The sequence below is a fragment of the Panthera uncia genome (assembly GCF_023721935.1).
Source record: "Panthera uncia isolate 11264 chromosome B2 unlocalized genomic scaffold, Puncia_PCG_1.0 HiC_scaffold_24, whole genome shotgun sequence".
Lineage (NCBI taxonomy): Eukaryota > Metazoa > Chordata > Mammalia > Carnivora > Felidae > Panthera > Panthera uncia.
In genome coordinates, this window is record NW_026057580.1 from 63,669,548 (window position 1) to 63,686,639 (window position 17,092).

The 17,092-nt window shown below is 35.5% G+C and overlaps 1 protein-coding gene across 9 annotated transcripts in view; it reads right to left on the reverse strand.

Annotated features, from left to right (window-relative positions):
* Positions 1 to 498: 498 nt before the first annotated feature.
* The window catches only part of HACE1 (HECT domain and ankyrin repeat containing E3 ubiquitin protein ligase 1), a 122,195-nt gene continuing 105,601 nt past the window's right edge, over positions 499 to 17,092 (reverse strand). For all 9 annotated transcript variants that reach the window (XM_049654062.1, XM_049654067.1, XM_049654066.1 and 6 more), the window contains 4 exons: positions 14,190 to 14,288; positions 13,832 to 13,902; positions 1,295 to 1,408; positions 499 to 745 (listed from right to left, as the gene is read on the reverse strand). In XM_049654062.1, coding sequence (XP_049510019.1) covers positions 643 to 745; positions 1,295 to 1,408; positions 13,832 to 13,902; positions 14,190 to 14,288 — 387 coding nt within the window. In that variant the 3' untranslated portion in view covers positions 499 to 642. The remainder of the gene's footprint in view (positions 746 to 1,294; positions 1,409 to 13,831; positions 13,903 to 14,189; positions 14,289 to 17,092) is intronic.

The window sequence follows — 17,092 nt, forward strand, 5'->3', positions numbered from 1 at the left end:
AAGATGTAAATAATTCATACAATATAAGCTTTAATATATAAATTAAATGTCATTTCATCAGCTGTTAGTCACATCAGTCTAAACTTTATATATTAAAATATTAAAAAGCTAAAAAACATCATTGCAATATAGATTCAATATGGGAAAATACATATTTGTGGCTTTATACACAATCTAAATTAATCCATTCTATACAATAGTTTTCCAAAATATAAACGGCACTTTACATGCAATAGAACATACCAGGCTGGATGTCCTAATATAATTTAATATATAGGAAAATAAAGAGAAAACACCCTTTTAACAAGACAGTTACATAGTGTAGGTGGAATGTAGAATACGGTTTTGCCTTGACACGATCTTGGATACGAGTAAAGAAATATGAAAAAGGACAGTTTCTACTACTTTCAATTAGCATTTTTTAAATTGAAGACTACTGTGATTTTATATTTTCTAATTGTATCACAAAGAGAAAACAAAAAAAGGAAGCAGGGAGAGGAGGGTAGAAAGCGTCATCCTTTATGAATTTTAAACATCACCCCTGCCTGTGGGCTGCATTTAGGCTCCTTTTCTGTTGACAGTTTCCTAAATTATTTCTGCCACTTGGAATTGTGCATCAGTAATCAGACGAATTTTCCAGACTTAAGCCATTGTGTAACCATAGCTGCCACAGTGTAGTGCCACAAGAAGTCTGTCCTTGAGTATTTCTTTACTTGGGTATTCAGGTAACTTGAGCATGTTGATGCTTTAAAAGAAAAATATACCACCATTAAATAGGAAATCTATGAAATTTCTGATTGTTTTGTCTAGCAGTGAAAACACTACTCAAAATTAACATAAAACCACCCTCTAAATTTGCATTCAAATTGGAAAACCCTGAAGAAGTATTTAAAAAGACAAAAAAAAAACAACAACAAACTGCTGCATTGCAGTTTCCTTTAGCATGCAAATGTAGTGAAAGAAAATAAGTTCCTTTCAGCCTAAAATAAATAAGCAATAAGGGAATTTAGTTTGAAGTGATGGTGTAACTCAGTGATACTTAAGACAGTATAACTTCAGTGATATGTGAACTACATTTAATTAAATTATAGGTAGTTTCCCCAAATATTTTCCCTAGCACAAAAGGGAGAGGCAAGGAATTATGTTGGTACTTATTTATCAGCGATTCCAAAATGATGAAAGAGATTATTGTTGAGGTTTTCTTCTCAATGCAGCAGTACAATAGTTAGACCGTTAATTATTCAAAATTAATCAAAAACAATTCACAGCATTTAAAAAAACCAATTTAACATACCATGTGCTTGAAGTTGGTAGGAGATTTGGAGTATATGGCACAGCAGCAATTGTAAAGTTTTGCAGTCCACTTCCACCCATGATATTAGCAAATCCACCATGTGGGACCCTGGAACTAAGAGTTCATATCTTAATAAACTAATCATGCAAGGAAAACCTTTGTGATACATATATTTCAACTGATCAGTTAGGGTAAGAATATATTCAACTCTAGGATACTGACCAGGTAACATTTCTGGTTCTGCAAAACTCCAACAACTCATTATTAAAAGGTGCTTCATGGCCAGTTAGCAAGCTTCCATGGAGACAGTCCCGGAAATTTCTATAAGCCATACAATGCTTTCAATTGGCCATAGCACATACCTCTGCTATTGTACATAGTGTCTCCCTACTAAACTGGGACTAATTTGAGGACCCAAATGTGTCATGTTTATATGACCCTGGGGTTAGCAAAATGACTGGCATCTAATTAGATATTTGTTGAATACATGAATGTTTGCTTGATTAATTCAAGCAATAGAGAGGCTCTTAGAAATAATCCAAATGATTTCCCTATTTGTGAAAAATATCTAGGGTCTGATGGAGTTAAAAGCAGGCCACCCCAAAATATGCCACTTTGGCACACTGATTATTTTGAATTAAAGTTACTTAAAAACAACCAGTGCAAAAAGGACACTCTAACCTTCCCCTGTCTCCCTGAAAACAGGAAATAATTCTCACTTGTAAGAGGTACTCTCCCTGTACCAGGAGGTAAAGAAACATCCTATGACCAGAGATAGGGAATTCAGGGCTGTGAAGGTGTAGAAATAAACCTCATTACTTCTTCATCAATTTACTACCCCAAGCACAAACTCCTTTGTCTTTTTTTTTAATATATATAACTTATTGTCAAGTTGGCTAACATACATATGTGTATATACAGTGTGCTCTTGGTTTTGGGGGTAGATTCCTGTGATTCATCACTTACATATAATACCCAGTGCTCATCCCAACAAGTGTCCTCTTCAATGCCCATCACCCATTCCCCCCCAACCCCCCCATCAACCCTCAGTTTATTCTCTGTATTTGAGTCTCTTCTTTGTCTTTTCAATTCCTCAAACATTTATTGTCTCTTTGGCCTAAAAGGTGTAAAACCTGCCTACTGTGGTCACTTCTCTGAGACTCCTATTTCTATGACCTCCAAAACATGTGAATTAAATTTGTTTCCCTCCCACCATTGATCTGTGTATATCAATTTAATTCTTAGGCCAAGCAGAATAACTTTGAGTGGTAAACGTAAATTTTTCCTTCCTAATAGGTCAAAGTGATGAGGGAGCACGGGGTAAGCTGAGGGCAAAATACAGCTGGAACACCCCCCAGCCAGGTGGAATACGAGTGATATTCCTCGAACACTCCTGGCCACCCAAGAACAAAGGTTTAAGTGCTTGCCATGGTAATGTGAGAAACTAAGGCAAATGAGAAATTAAATTCTCTTACTGCCTATGCCCATTGACAAGTCCTTGAAACCAGCAGGGTGACCTCCCTCTAGGAGCTCAGCTGCCTGAAAGGATGACACTTTGCTAGGGGCAAAAGAGAGTCTTAGCTAAACATTGTCCCAACCTGGAGGACCCTGTAAGTCTACCTCCTTTATCTTAATTGCCCCAAGAGAGATGCTGGCAATCGTACTCCAAGCTTATAGCCCCCCACCCCATATACATCTGAAGGGTCTCATGACTGAGGTTTTATTAAATGGCAATAAATGGTGTTTCCCTAGCAACAGCTAGTCCCTTGAGGTCCTAGAAACCTTGCTTCCAAAATACCTTAGAGGCTTACTCTATCCCTGAGCCCCTCTCCCAACCTGAGGATATATATTGAGTTACCGTCAGGACCCCAGTACAACTCTTCCTGCCCACAGGTATTGTCCCAGGGCTTTAATAACATCAGCTTTTTGCACCAAAAACATCTTCAAGATTCTTTCTTGGCCGTCTGCTCTGGACCACCCCACCATCACCCCAAAACTTCATCAAAAGGGTTTTGGGTTTCACAGTAGGAAAATAGAATATTCTTTACATTTCTGTTCCAAAGATTCAGAATATCAGACGTATTTATTTTTTAATATCACCTAACCTAACAACATCAGATTCAAATTGGAAAACCCTAACGAAATGCATAAACAGTACTAGAAAATTTAATCTTGAATACATGGCCATAGAGAATGTAATTACAACTTCCTAAATTCTATTGTTTACATTTGAAAGACAATTAGTATTTCAAATTAGCCTTTGATGTATCATGATTAGACAATCTGATCCTGTAAAACACTTTGTTAGTTTTTTGTTTAAAAAAACTTTTTTAATGTTTCTTTAGTTTTGAGAGAGAGAGAGAGAGAGAGAGACCGAGGCAGAGACAGAAAGACAGAATGTGAATGGGGGAATGGCAGAGAGAGGGAGACAATCTGAAGCAGGCTCCAGGCTCCAGGCTCTGAGCTGTCAGCACAGAGCCTGAAAGGGCTCAAACCAACAAACCGTGAGATCATGAGCTGAGGTGAAGTTGGACCCAGGCAACCCAACACTTTGTCATTTTAAAAATGAGATGCTGTAGTGCTTTTAGATAAATAAGAATGATGACAAAGAAATATTTAAGGTACAGGTAATTAAATGCATAGGCAGAAGTCTGACTAGTATTAAAAATGTTTTTGAGGGGTGTCTGGGTGGCTCAGTTGGTTAAGCATCTAACTTTGGCTTGGGTCATGATCTCATGGTTCATAAATTCGAGCCCCACATCAGGTTCTCTGCTGTCAGCACAGAGCTCACTTTGGATCTTCTGTCCCTGTCTCTGTGCCTCTCCCCCACTTGCACTCTCTCTAGGTCTCTCTCAAAATAAATAAATAAATAAACTTAAAAAAAAATGTTTAAAAAATGTTTTCCAACATTGGATCCTGAGTACAAAGCATAATTCAGTTTATTAAAAACAAAAAAAAGCCAAAAAAAACCCCAACTTGTTGAATCTCAAATAGCCAAAATAATCTTGAAAAAGAAGAACAAAGTCAGAGGTTTCACAGTTCCTGATCTCAAAACTTAAACTATAGAGCGATGGTTATCAGAACAATGTGGTACTGGCATAAAGACAAACATACAGAAATAGAATAGAGAACCCCAAAATGAACCCTTGCATATATGGCCAAATGCTTTTCAACTAGTCAACTGGGAAAGGACAGTCTTTTCAACAAATTATGTTGGGAAAACTGGATATCCACTACCAAAAAATGAAGTTGAATTCTCACCTAATACTATACACAAAAATGAATTCAAAATGAATGAAAGATGAAAACATGAACCAAAACCACAAAATTTTTGGAAGAAAATAAAGAGGAAGAGCTTCACAACACTGGATTTGGCAATGATTTCTTGGATTTGACATCAAAAGCACAAACAAGAAAAGAAAAATAAGTAAGTTGGATTTCATCAAAATTAAAAACTTATCCACCAAAGGACACCATCAACACAGTGAGAAGGTACCCACAGAGTGGCAGAATATATTTTCAAATCATAAAACTCATAAGGGATTGATATCCAGAAAAATAAACAGAACTTCTTTTTTTTTTTAATTTTTTTTTTTCAACGTTTTTTATTTATTTTTGGGACAGAGAGAGACAGAGCATGAACGGGGGAGGGGCAGAGAGAGAGGGAGACACAGAATCGGAAACAGGCTCCAGGCTCCGAGCCATCAGCCCAGAGCCTGACGCGGGGCTCGAACTCACGGACCGCGAGATCGTGACCTGGCTGAAGTCGGACGCTTAACCGACTGCGCCACCCAGGCGCCCCTAAACAGAACTTCTAAACAACTCAACGAAAAACAATAAAAATCCAATTTAAAAATAGGGAAAGGACTCAAATAGACATTTCTCCAAAGAAGATATACAAATGGCTTATAAGAATATGAAAAGATGCTCAATCAACATTACTAGTATTAGGGAAATGCAAACCAAAACCATAATCAGACATCATTTCATACATATTAGGATGACCATTTTAAAGAAAAAACACAAAAATGAAAAAAAAACACAAAAAGAACAAGCATTGGAAAGGATATGCAGAAAATGGAATCCTTATGCACTGCTGGTGGGAATGTAAAATTTACATCAGCTGTGGAAAACAGCATGGCTGTTTCTCAAAAAATAAAGATAGAATTACAATTTGTAGCCCAAAGTATTGAAAACAGAGACTGAAAAAGATTATTTGCACATCCATGTTGACAGCAGCATTATTCATGAAAGCCAAAAGGTGGAAGCAACTCAAGTGATCATCCATGGATGATCAAAATGTAAGCAAATGTGGTATACACATACACTGGAATATTATTCAGCCCTAAAAAGGACAGAAGTTCTGACATATGATCCAATGTAGATGAACCCTGAGGACACAATGCTGAGTGAAATAAGCCAGTCACAAAAGGACAAATGATGTATGGTTCCATTTATATGAAGTACCTACAGTAATCAAATTCATAGAGATAGAAAACAGAATGGTGGTTGCCTAGGGTGGCAGGGAAGGAGTATGAAGAATTAGTGTGTAACTGGTAGAGTTTCAGCTGAAAAGGATAAAGTTTGGGAGTTGGATGGTGGTGATGATTGCACAATATGAATGCACTTACTGTCACAGAACTGTATACTTAAATGGTTACAATGTTAAGTTATATTATGTATTTTCTGTCATATACACTATAAAAAACTATGAATTTGTACCAGGATTTTATTTGAAGTTCTAAATGATATGTATACATTGACAGGGGAAAAATAACAATCTAATATAAATAAATATCTAAGAATAGCTTCCTTTTATACCTGGGAAGTCATTTGGTTGCGATGAAATGCTTTACTGATGAAATGCCTTAGCTTACCTTAGAAATCCAAGTGAATACTAAAACATTCCTGAATATTTTATATTCCTGGCCTGTATCTTGTTAGAAAATACTAATGCATGAGCAATTTCTACTTAGGGCAAAAGAATAGCTAAAGAAACTTGGACTGAAATAAAATTCAACACTAATCTATGCATATTAACCTTTGCTTGAAAAATCAACAAATGCAACCAAAAATGAAAAGGGATAAGAAGCCAAGCTGTTCTCAATTTCCTGTAGAGGCAGAATTTATAAAAGTAAGTTCCAAATAGGCAAGGAAGAAGTCAAACTTTCACTATTCACAGCATAATGCTCTATGTAGAAAACCCAAAAGAATCCACCAAAAAATTGCTAGAACTGACACACAAGTTCAGGAAATTTGCAAGATACAAAATCAACATACAGATATCTGCTGCATTTCTATACACCAATAATGAAGAAGCATAAAGAGAAATCAAGGAATCGACCCCATTTACAACTGCCCCCCAAAAACCATAAGATACCTAGGAATAAACCTACCTAAAGAGGTAAAAGATCTGTACTCTGAAAACTATAGAACACTTATGAAAGTAATTGAAGATGACACAGGGAATAGAAAAACATTCCATGCTCATGGACTGGAAGAACAAATACTGTTAAAATGTCTACTCTACCCAAAGCAATCTTCCCAATTTAATGCAATGCAATCCCTATCGAAATACCACCAGCATTTTTCAGAGAGCTAGAACAAACAAAAATTTGTACGGAACCACAAAAGCCCCCGAATAGCCAAAGCAATCTTGAAAAAGTAAAGCAAAGCTGGAGACATCACAATTCCAGGCTGGCACAAAAACAGATACATAGATCAATGGAATAGAATAGAAAACCCAGAAATTGACCCACACCTTTATGCTCAACCAACCTTCGACAAAGCAGGAAACAATATCCAATGGAAAAAAAGACAGTCTTTTCAATAAGTAGTGTTGGGAAAACTGGACAGCAACAAGCAGAAGAATGAAACTGGACCACTTTTTTACACCATATACAGAAATAAATTCAAAATGGATGAAAGACCTACATGTGAGACAGGAAACCATCAACTCCTAGAGGAGAACAGAGGTAGCAACCTCTTTGACATCAGCTGAGTAACTTCTTACTAGATGCATTGCTGGAGGCAAGGGAAACAAAAGCAAACATGAACTACTGGGACTTCAAGATAAAAAGCTTCTGCACAGTGAAAGAAACAATCAACAAAACTAAAAGGCAGCTTACAGAATGGGAGAAGATATTTGTAAATGGCATCTGATAAAGGTTAGTATCCAAAATCAATAAAGAACTTATCAAACCCAATACCCAAAAAACACTTAATCCAGTTAAGAAATGGGCAGAAGACATAAATAGATATTTTTTCAAAGAGAGCATACAGATGGCTAACATGAAACATGTTAAGACACATGAAAAGATGCTCAATATCATTCATCATCAGGGAAATACACATCAAAACCACGATGAGGGGTAGCTGGGTGACTCAGTTAAGTGTCTCTTTTTTTAATGTTTATTTCTGAGACAGAGAGAGCCTGAGAGAGAAGTAGACAGAGGACCCAAAGCTGGCTCTGCACTGACAGCAGAGAGCCTGTTGAGGGGCTCAAAATCATGAACCGTAGGATAATGACCTGAGTTGAAGTCGCTCAACCACCGACTGAGCCACCCAGGAGCCCCCTTAAGCATCTGACTCTTGATCTCAGCTCAGGTCTTGATCTCGGAGTCCTGAATTCAAGCCCATGCCCAGTGTGGCGCCTACTTACAAAAAAAAAAAAGAAAGAAAGAAAGAAAGAAAGAAAGAAAGAAAGAAAGAAAGAAAGAAAGAAAGAAAGAAAGAAAAAAGAAAAGAAAAAGACCCATGATTAAGATACCACCTCACAACACCTGTCAGAATGGCTAAAATTAACACAGAAAACAACAGATGTTGGTGAGGGTGCAAAGAAATGGGATTGGTGGGAATGCAAACTGCAAATGCAGCCACTCTGGAAAACACTATGGAGTTTCCTCAAAAAGCTAAAAAGAGGGGGCACCTGGATGACTCAGTAGGTTAAGCATCCAGCTCTGGATTTTGGCTCAGGTCATGATCTCATAGTTTGTGAGTTGTAGCCCTGCATCGGGCTCTGTGCTGACAGTATTGAGCTTGCTTGAGATTCTCTCTCTCTCTCTCTCTCTCTCTCTCTCTCTCTCCCCCTCTCTCATTGTTCCTCCCTGCTTACACATGCATTCACTCTCTCTCTCTCAAAATAAATTAACTTAAAAAAAAAAAAGAAAATAGTTGCATTAATTAAAAAAAAAAAAGTTAAAAATAAAACTACCCTATGACCCAGCAACTGCACTACTAAGTATTTACCCAAAGGATACAAAAATACTGATTTGAAGGGGCACATGCACCCCAATGTTCATAGCTGCAGCATCAACAATAGCCAAATTATAGAGAGAGCCCAAATGTCCATCAGCTGATGAATGGATAAAGAAGATGTGGTATATATACAATAAATAATACTTAGCCATCAAAAAAGAATGAAATCTTGCCATTTGCAATGACATAAATGGAGCTAGAATAGAAAAAGGTAAGTACCATATGATTTCACTCTTCTGTGCAATTTATGAAATGAAACAGATAAACATAGGGTAAGGGGTCAAAAAAACGAGAGAGAAGCTAACCATAAGAGATTCTTAACTATAGAGAACAAATTGAGGGTTGATGGAGGGGAGGTGGCAGGTGATGGGCATTAAGGAGGGCACTTGTTCTGCTGAATACTGGGTGTTATATGTAAGTAGGGCACTTGTTCTGCTGAATACTGGGTGTTATATGTAAGTGAGGAATCACTAAATTCTACTCCTGAAACCAATATTACACTATATATTAAGTAACTTGAATTTACATAAAATTTTGAAAAAAATTTTTAAAAAAGTAAGTATACCATTTTACCAGGATGAGAAAATGAGACTTGACACAGATTCTTACACAAATTAATACAAAGTATTTCAATATCAGAATAATCAAGCTAATGTTTTTCGTATCACTAAATTTTCAAAGATAAGCTTGAAAATCAGAAGATTCCCCAATTTTAAGATCTAAACTAAAATTACACTGTAAACTGATATTCACAAACAACCTCTGAAACTTTACTCCTCTTCTTCTAAACTACAAACAAATATGACTGGGCAGCTTAAGCATGTATGAGAAAAATAAATGAAATGGTCTTTGAGTATTATGACACTTGGATTATACAATATAAAATTACAGTCAATGAAAATGACATAATACTTCTATTTTATACACAAATTATTGTCTGATTTTCATTATTCTTAAACAGTAAGAAACACAAGAGTAAGACATTTAATTAAGACAGTCTTATAGGCCAACAAAATAATGTTATACCATAAAAATATTTTTTAAAAAACTTATAATGTTTATTTTTTTATTTTTGAGGAAGAGAGAGAGAGACAGAGAGAGAGACAGAGCATGAGCAGGGAAGGGGCAGTAGAGAGAGAGACACAGAATCTGAAGCAGGCTCCAGGTTCCAAGCTGTCAGCACAGAGCCTAATGCGAGCCTCGAACTCACAAACTGTGAGATCGTGACCTGAGCCGAAGTGGGACGTTCAACCAACTGAGCCACCCAGGTGCCCCACCATAAAAATATTAAAAATTATTTTGTACTGATTTTTGCTTCTAGTAATTGGAACGCATCTGACATTTCACTGAGGTTGCACTAAACTATACTATGGATGTAGAGAAAGAAATATATCTAAATATAAACAAATAGATAAGCAGAATTTTCGAAACACTGCTGAAGAAAAAAATATATACATATATGTACACACACACACACTAAGTTTAGAATGGCAAATGCTATACCTATACTTGAGTCCAATATAAAAGAAAATTCAGGTTTAAAAAAACTTAGAACTTAACTCAGCCTGAATTCAAAACAAGGACTCTATGTAGACAGTGTTGAAAGGTGGCTTCTTTAGCATGATGGTGAAGCTGAGCTCTCTATTGTTCCCCTCAGCTTCTGTGGCTTCTATTTTTTACTCACACCCTTCAGTTCAAATGGATTCACATTTTTTACTCACATCCTCAGTTCAAATGGATTTACATGTTACACTTCATGACCAGTTAAATAATAAACAGTGCAATCCTTTTCAGTACTGCTAGCAATGATTACGCTATTGAACTGGGATTATGCACTCTGACACCAAGCGGTTTTTATTCTACAAGAGAACAACTTAACAGACATTTTTAGTACCAGAAAACTTGAGTAAATTGTTATCTGCACTTTAAATCATACCAACCAAATCATGGTGTGTGTTTTGGGGAGAGGGGATGTAATAATAATTAAATAGTGTTTCAATATAAATCATTTTGAAAATAATAAGAGCTCTACCTCACAACATAAAACAAAGTCCAGATGATTTAAAAATTAGAATGTAAAATAAAAAGTTACAGAAAAAAATGCTGATAAACATATATATCAAATCTTGGGAGTGGAGAAGGATTTATAAAAACCAAAAGGAAAGGTATTGATAATCAACTTACAAAATTAATTTATTTTATAAATGTTATAAAGTAAATTTATAACTTTTTTAAACTACATGGAAATCTGTATATTTACCTTTATGAAATTAAATGGCAAACAATAAACTGGAAAAAGTATTTGCAGCGTTGATGTCTCATATAAAGAACATTTAAAAATGAATTTTTCTTTTTTTTTAAGTTTATTTATTTATTTTGACAGAGAAAGAGCAAGCAGCAGAGGGGTGGGGGGGAAAGGGGGAAGCAGAGAGAGAGAAGGCAAGGGCTAGGGTGAGGGTGAAAGGGAGAGAGGGAGAGAGAAAGAGAGAGAGGGAGAGAGGGAGAGAGAGAGCGAGAGAGGGAGAGAGGGAGGGAGAGAGGGAGGGGGAGAGAGAGAGAGAGAGAGAGAGAGAGAGAGAGAGAGAGAGAATCTCAAGCAGGTTCTGCACTGCGATCAAAGACCCTGATGTGGGCTTGAACTCATGAACGGCAAGATCATGACCTGAGCTGAAACCAAGAGTTGGACACTTAACCAACTGAGTCATCCAGGCGCCCCTAAAACTTAATTTTTGAAAACGACAATAGAATAATGCATACATTTAAGACAGGCAATTCACACAAAAATTACATAAATAAGGGGGTGCCTGGGTGGCTCAATTGTTGGTTAAGGGTCTGACTCTTGATTTCAGCCCAGATCATGGTCTCATGGTTTGTGAGTTCAAGCCCCGTGTCCTCTGCGCCGACAGCGTGGAGCTTGCTTGGGATTCTCTTTCCCTCTCTGCTCCTCCCCCGCTTGCAGGCACATACACACACTCTCTCAAAATAAACATTTAAAAAAATTATATAAATAATAAATTATATGAAAACGGAAATTATTACACCCTGTATTGATGCAGTAAATGGAACAGACCCTCTCATTACCTGTTGATGTGAATGAATACTGATAACTTTTTGAAGGGTAAATGAACAATATGTATCAGGTTATAAAAATTTACATACTTTCATATCCAAAAATTTTCCTTCTAAGAATTTATTCTATATAAATAATCAAACTGGCCCACAAATGTGTAAGTGCAAGAATTCCTTATTTGTTCAGCATTATTCACAAGCAGGCAAATTACCAATTAAGGGAGGACAATACCAATTTTAAGGGAGGCCCATAAATTGGAGACAAGGTAGCCATGAAAAAAATTAGATCCATATATGGAACCATTAAAAAAAATTTTTTAATGTTTATTTATTTTTGAGAGAGAGAGAGAGAGAGAGAGAGAGAGCGAGCATGCATGCAAGCAGGGGAGGTGCAGAGAGACGGAGACAGAAGTTCTAAAGCTGACAGCAGACAGCCCAATAGCTCAAACTCACAAACCAAGAGATCATGAAATGAGCTGAAGTCAGACGCTTAACCAACTGAGCCACCCAGGCACCCAGAACAATTTTTAATAATATATTCTTAATTTCAAAAGTTACAAAAGAAGAACAATGTTTCAATGTTTTTAAAAAGTAAAAATTTATGTATGTGGGAAAATTTCTAGAATCCCAGATACTGATATTAGAGGTGAGTTTTTTAAATTGAAATTGCCTAACCCTCCTAAGTAGAATATATAATTTAAATTCTTTTTATTAAATTACTTTTTATTAAATCTTTGGGTATTTCTTGGCATTAAGAAGTAAAAAAAAAAAAAACCAACTTTTTTCTGTTTTCTTTCATACCTTAAGTCTATAATCTGTGAATATTCATGGTGTTTTTTAAAGATTTTATTTTTAAGTAATCTCAACACCCAACACAGGGCTCAAACTTACAACCCTGAGAACAAGAGTCATATGCTGAGCCAGCCAGGTGCCTTTGAATATTCATGTTTTATTTATCATTTAAAAATAGACATATAATGTGATTCCAACTATTTTTCTAATTATATAGTTAAAAGACTTAGAAAATAGGGGTGCCCGGGTGGCTCAGTTAGTTAAGCATCTGACTTCGGCTCAGGTCATGATTTTACCATTTGTGAGTTCGAGCCCAGTGTAGGGCTCTGTGCTGACAGCTCAGAACCTGGAGCCTGCTTCAGATTCTGTGTCTCCCTCTCTCTCTGCCCCTCCCCTGCTCAAGCTCTGTCTCTCACTCTCTCAAAAATAAACAAACATTTAAAAAAATAAAAATAAACATTTCCAAAGACTTAGAAAATAAAGCAAAATGTTAATAGTATTATCTCTGAATAGTGGAATTACTTAATGGATTCTCATTTTCTTCTATCTATATTCTTCATTTTCCAAATTTTCTATAATGGTTATAGACTACTTAAAAAAAAAAACTAGTGGACTTTAAATTACGTGTATATTTCATAGAGACATAATCACAATTATGTTTTTAAAATGGCAGAAAAAATAGAAGTAAATACATCAAATTGTTTATAGTAGTTATTGCTGGCAGGGAGTGGTTTTCCTTATTTGTTCTCATTTTATGTGTGTTCCAACTTTCTTAGAAGAACCATGTACATTTATAATGGAACAAATGAACAATGTTTCCAATAACAGGAGGGCACAGATGAAATTCTAAGATACCAAGAAGGAAAATCAGATTTTTTTAAAACACCTTTCAGAAATATAAATTAACGGAGGTTAAAATCATCTAGTTTTCTAGTATCTATGATATTTAATCAGTCCAAAAGTAGACTTTTCAAAGAAGTGTGGTATCACAAATTATTTTTTAGGCTATGTGTCTTGAGACTTTAAAATTTGATAAGAACTATAGAAAAATTGCTGAGTGTGGGTATTACATATGTCAGGTGTATGTGTCTGTCTGTTGTCCAGCAACACACAAATATTAAAAATGTGGCACTATCATTGACTTACCTATGGAATGAAAAGATTACCAAATTATAAAATACAATATATATGCTGACAGTCCTGATTGGAACAGCTTATTTTTTATACAGGAAATAAACATTTATTGAGCACTAGTTTATGTTCTATCTTTAGTAGCTAAACAAATCTTTGTTTAATACTAAAAACAGGAAAAGGAGGTGGAAACTGACAATTCAAAGTAATAATGCATTTTTGTTGTTTAAGTAATTAAAATTGGAACACATTAAGTTCTTTCCACATTAGCATATAAACACTTCTTACCTGCCAGTAACAAACTGCAAGAGAAGAACTCTCTCCTCTGGAGTAATGTCTTCCACAACTTCCCAAAACCACTAACAACAACAATGACAAAAAAAAACCAAACTCACATTTCTGAGCAATTGTAGACTTCCTAATACCCGAGAAACATGCAATATTCATAAAGCATATTTTATTCTATGAAACTCATTTATCAAAAATGCTTTCATACAAAGCTTTCACATGCAATATCCCCATGAGAGGAGTTTAGGGAAAATTTTTACTTTGTTAATTAATGTAGGTTTTCATCCAATAGTGCTGTAAAGCTTATAAAATTAAATGGCAAAACTTAACTTCATTCTAAGCTCTAGAGAGATTTTACCTGAATAACTGGATCTTCTCTTTCATAGCCACTTGTGTATTCTGTATTTCTTACCCAATCGCTCACATCAATTTCTGGCATGCCAGAGAGCAGTAGTTCCTTTGGGGAAGAAGAAAAGTATTTCATTAATCTTCATTAAGAAAAAAAGCTATTACATTTAAATAGTAAATTTGCCTTGATTAGAAACTAATCCCATGTAAAACTGATTTATTTTTGTGACAGTTTCTGCACGTCATCAATAACAAGTACTACATGGGAGAGAATTCTTCATCCTGATAATCTCAAATACTGCTGAGATGTGGAAATGTCTCCACACTGATATCTCACTAAAACATAAGAAGAGATAAATATATGAACACATATGCAGCAAGTTTACATTTGCAACAATTTTATGAATGTTATTATCTTTGGTAAATATGCTTATGTTTATTTTATGTATTTGTTAAATTCTGAAGAGACCATACTCTCAACATGTAAGTGACAACAAAGCCCTGAATAAATTCTGGGTTAAGCAAAGGAAAAGATCATCAAGAAACTCTAATCACTATGAAAAAGGAGTAATATAAAAAAAGGAGGTATAACAAAAATAGTCATTATGTGGAAAAAAACAACAGATTTAGGCCTGTGAAGAACTCTATTTTGGAATGATTCAAATCCTTTAACGTAAGCATTCCCCAGTGTAAGGGAAAAAGCAATTTTCCTAATGACAGTCTTTTTTTTACATAAAGATCATCAAACAAAATATTAAGTAAATAAAAATGAAATTAAGAATGTCAAAAATATTTACCATTATGTTTTCTAAAAGAAAAGAGAACATGGAAAGAACTTGTCCATATGGCTCCATCAGCCCGTATCTCACAGTGGATGTATTTACATAGTCAGATAAGGCAATGACTATACTACATTTAACTAAATACTGACAAGCTAAACAGCAGGGTTTGTTGTCACAGACATGGACAGAATGTGATTCAAAATCACATCTCCTAGAGCACACATCTGACTAGTAAAGAAGTGTGCTCTGAAGAAAATTAGTGAAGGTTATGAGATGCTATCTGACAACTCTTGGGAGTTTCTAAGATCTTTTCAGGGTCTGCAAGGTTCTCCCTTTTCCAACATATCTGAGGCCAGAATTTCTCCACACAGTTCAAGCAAACAACATATTACAATTGATTATATGCAGAAGCAGACATGAGAACCCAGTGTCTTCTATTAACCAGATAGTAAATAAACTTACAAAAACACAAAACAATGCCACTCTTCCCACTACTTTTTAAAATTTTTTTTTTATTTTTTCTCGTGAAATGCCCCTTCAATTTTTTTTATTAGAAAAATTATAACCATTGAGGGGCGCCTGGGTGGCTCAGTCGGTTGAATGTCCGACTTCAGCTCAGGTCATGATCTAGCGATTAATTAGTTCGAGCCCTGCATCAGGCTCTGTGCTGACAGCTCCGAGCCTGGGGGCTGCTTCGGATTCTGTGTCTCCCTCTCTCTCTGCCCCTCGCCCACTCATGCTCTGTCTCTGTCTCAAAAATAAATAAACATTAAAAAAAATCACACTGATAAAAGAGATCAAAACAAAATCCCTATGAATTCGTCATCTAGCTTCAACAACCATCCAAACGTAACATAACTGTTTGCATCTCCACCCCCATGTTTGCTTATGCATTTTTAAAGAAATCCTAGGTGTTATGGCATTTCATTCCTAAGTATTTCATTATACATCTAAAACCACTATAGAACTTCCTTACCAAACCACATGGCAATATTACGTAAAATACAATTAATCATGACTTCTTGAAACCATCTAATATTTGTTCACATAAATCGCCCTGACTACCTAGAAATGTCTTTTTATAATCAATTCATTTATTTTTTTTAATATAATTTCTTGTCAAGTTAGCTAACATACAGTGTATACAGCATGCTCTTGGTTTGGGGGGTATCTTCCCACTATTTTTAACTTTATCCTGGAAAATGCAATTTTCAAAATATTATTTATGTTAATATGTAATGGATCATTATTTCTATATTAAGAAAATATTTTATATTTTTGTTTTAATTTCAAATATAATAAATATCAATTAATATAACCCACATAAACAAAACTTTTGTTGTAAGCGTGTCCTAAAACCAAAAAGTTTGAGAACTGCTGATCTGGGATGTGTTTTAGTCCTCCTTTCCATAGTATTATAAAATACTTTTACTAGATGGACATTCTGGTTAGTCTCCATTTTAACATTCCAAATACATTCTCCACCTTTCTTTGTACTATTCTGTGCCCCTGGAGACCAATCCTTACAGACTGGTTCTCTTGCCTATCAGCTTTAGACTGGGTTCCATCCTTAGGAAACAGGCAGGAGTGTAGAGGTGAGGATATTTTCTGCTCCCACCTTGCTTCAGCCCATCTTTACGGTAGCCATGGACCCTCAATAATAGCTACTACCAGGTGGCCCTCATTGAGGACCAGGGTCCTCACATACAGTAGCCCCCCACTCTTACCCACAATTTTGCCTTCTATAGTCTCAGTTACGCATGGTCAACCGCAGTCCAGAACCAAATGACTCCCCTGACATACTGTCAGAAAGTCAGTAGTAGCCTAACGCTACGTCACAATGCCTACATCATTTACCTCACTTCATCTCATCACATGGGCATTTTATCTGACGTCATCACAAGAAAAAGGATGAGTACAGCACAAGATATTTTGAGAGAGAGAGACCACATTCACATAATTTTTATTATAGTATATTGTTATTGTTGTTATAAATATTATTATATTATTATTATTCATTATTGCTGGTAATCCTTACTGTGTCTAATTTATAAATTAAACTTTATCTTACATATATATATATATATATTATTATTATTCATTATTGCTGGTAATCCTTACTGTGTCTAAT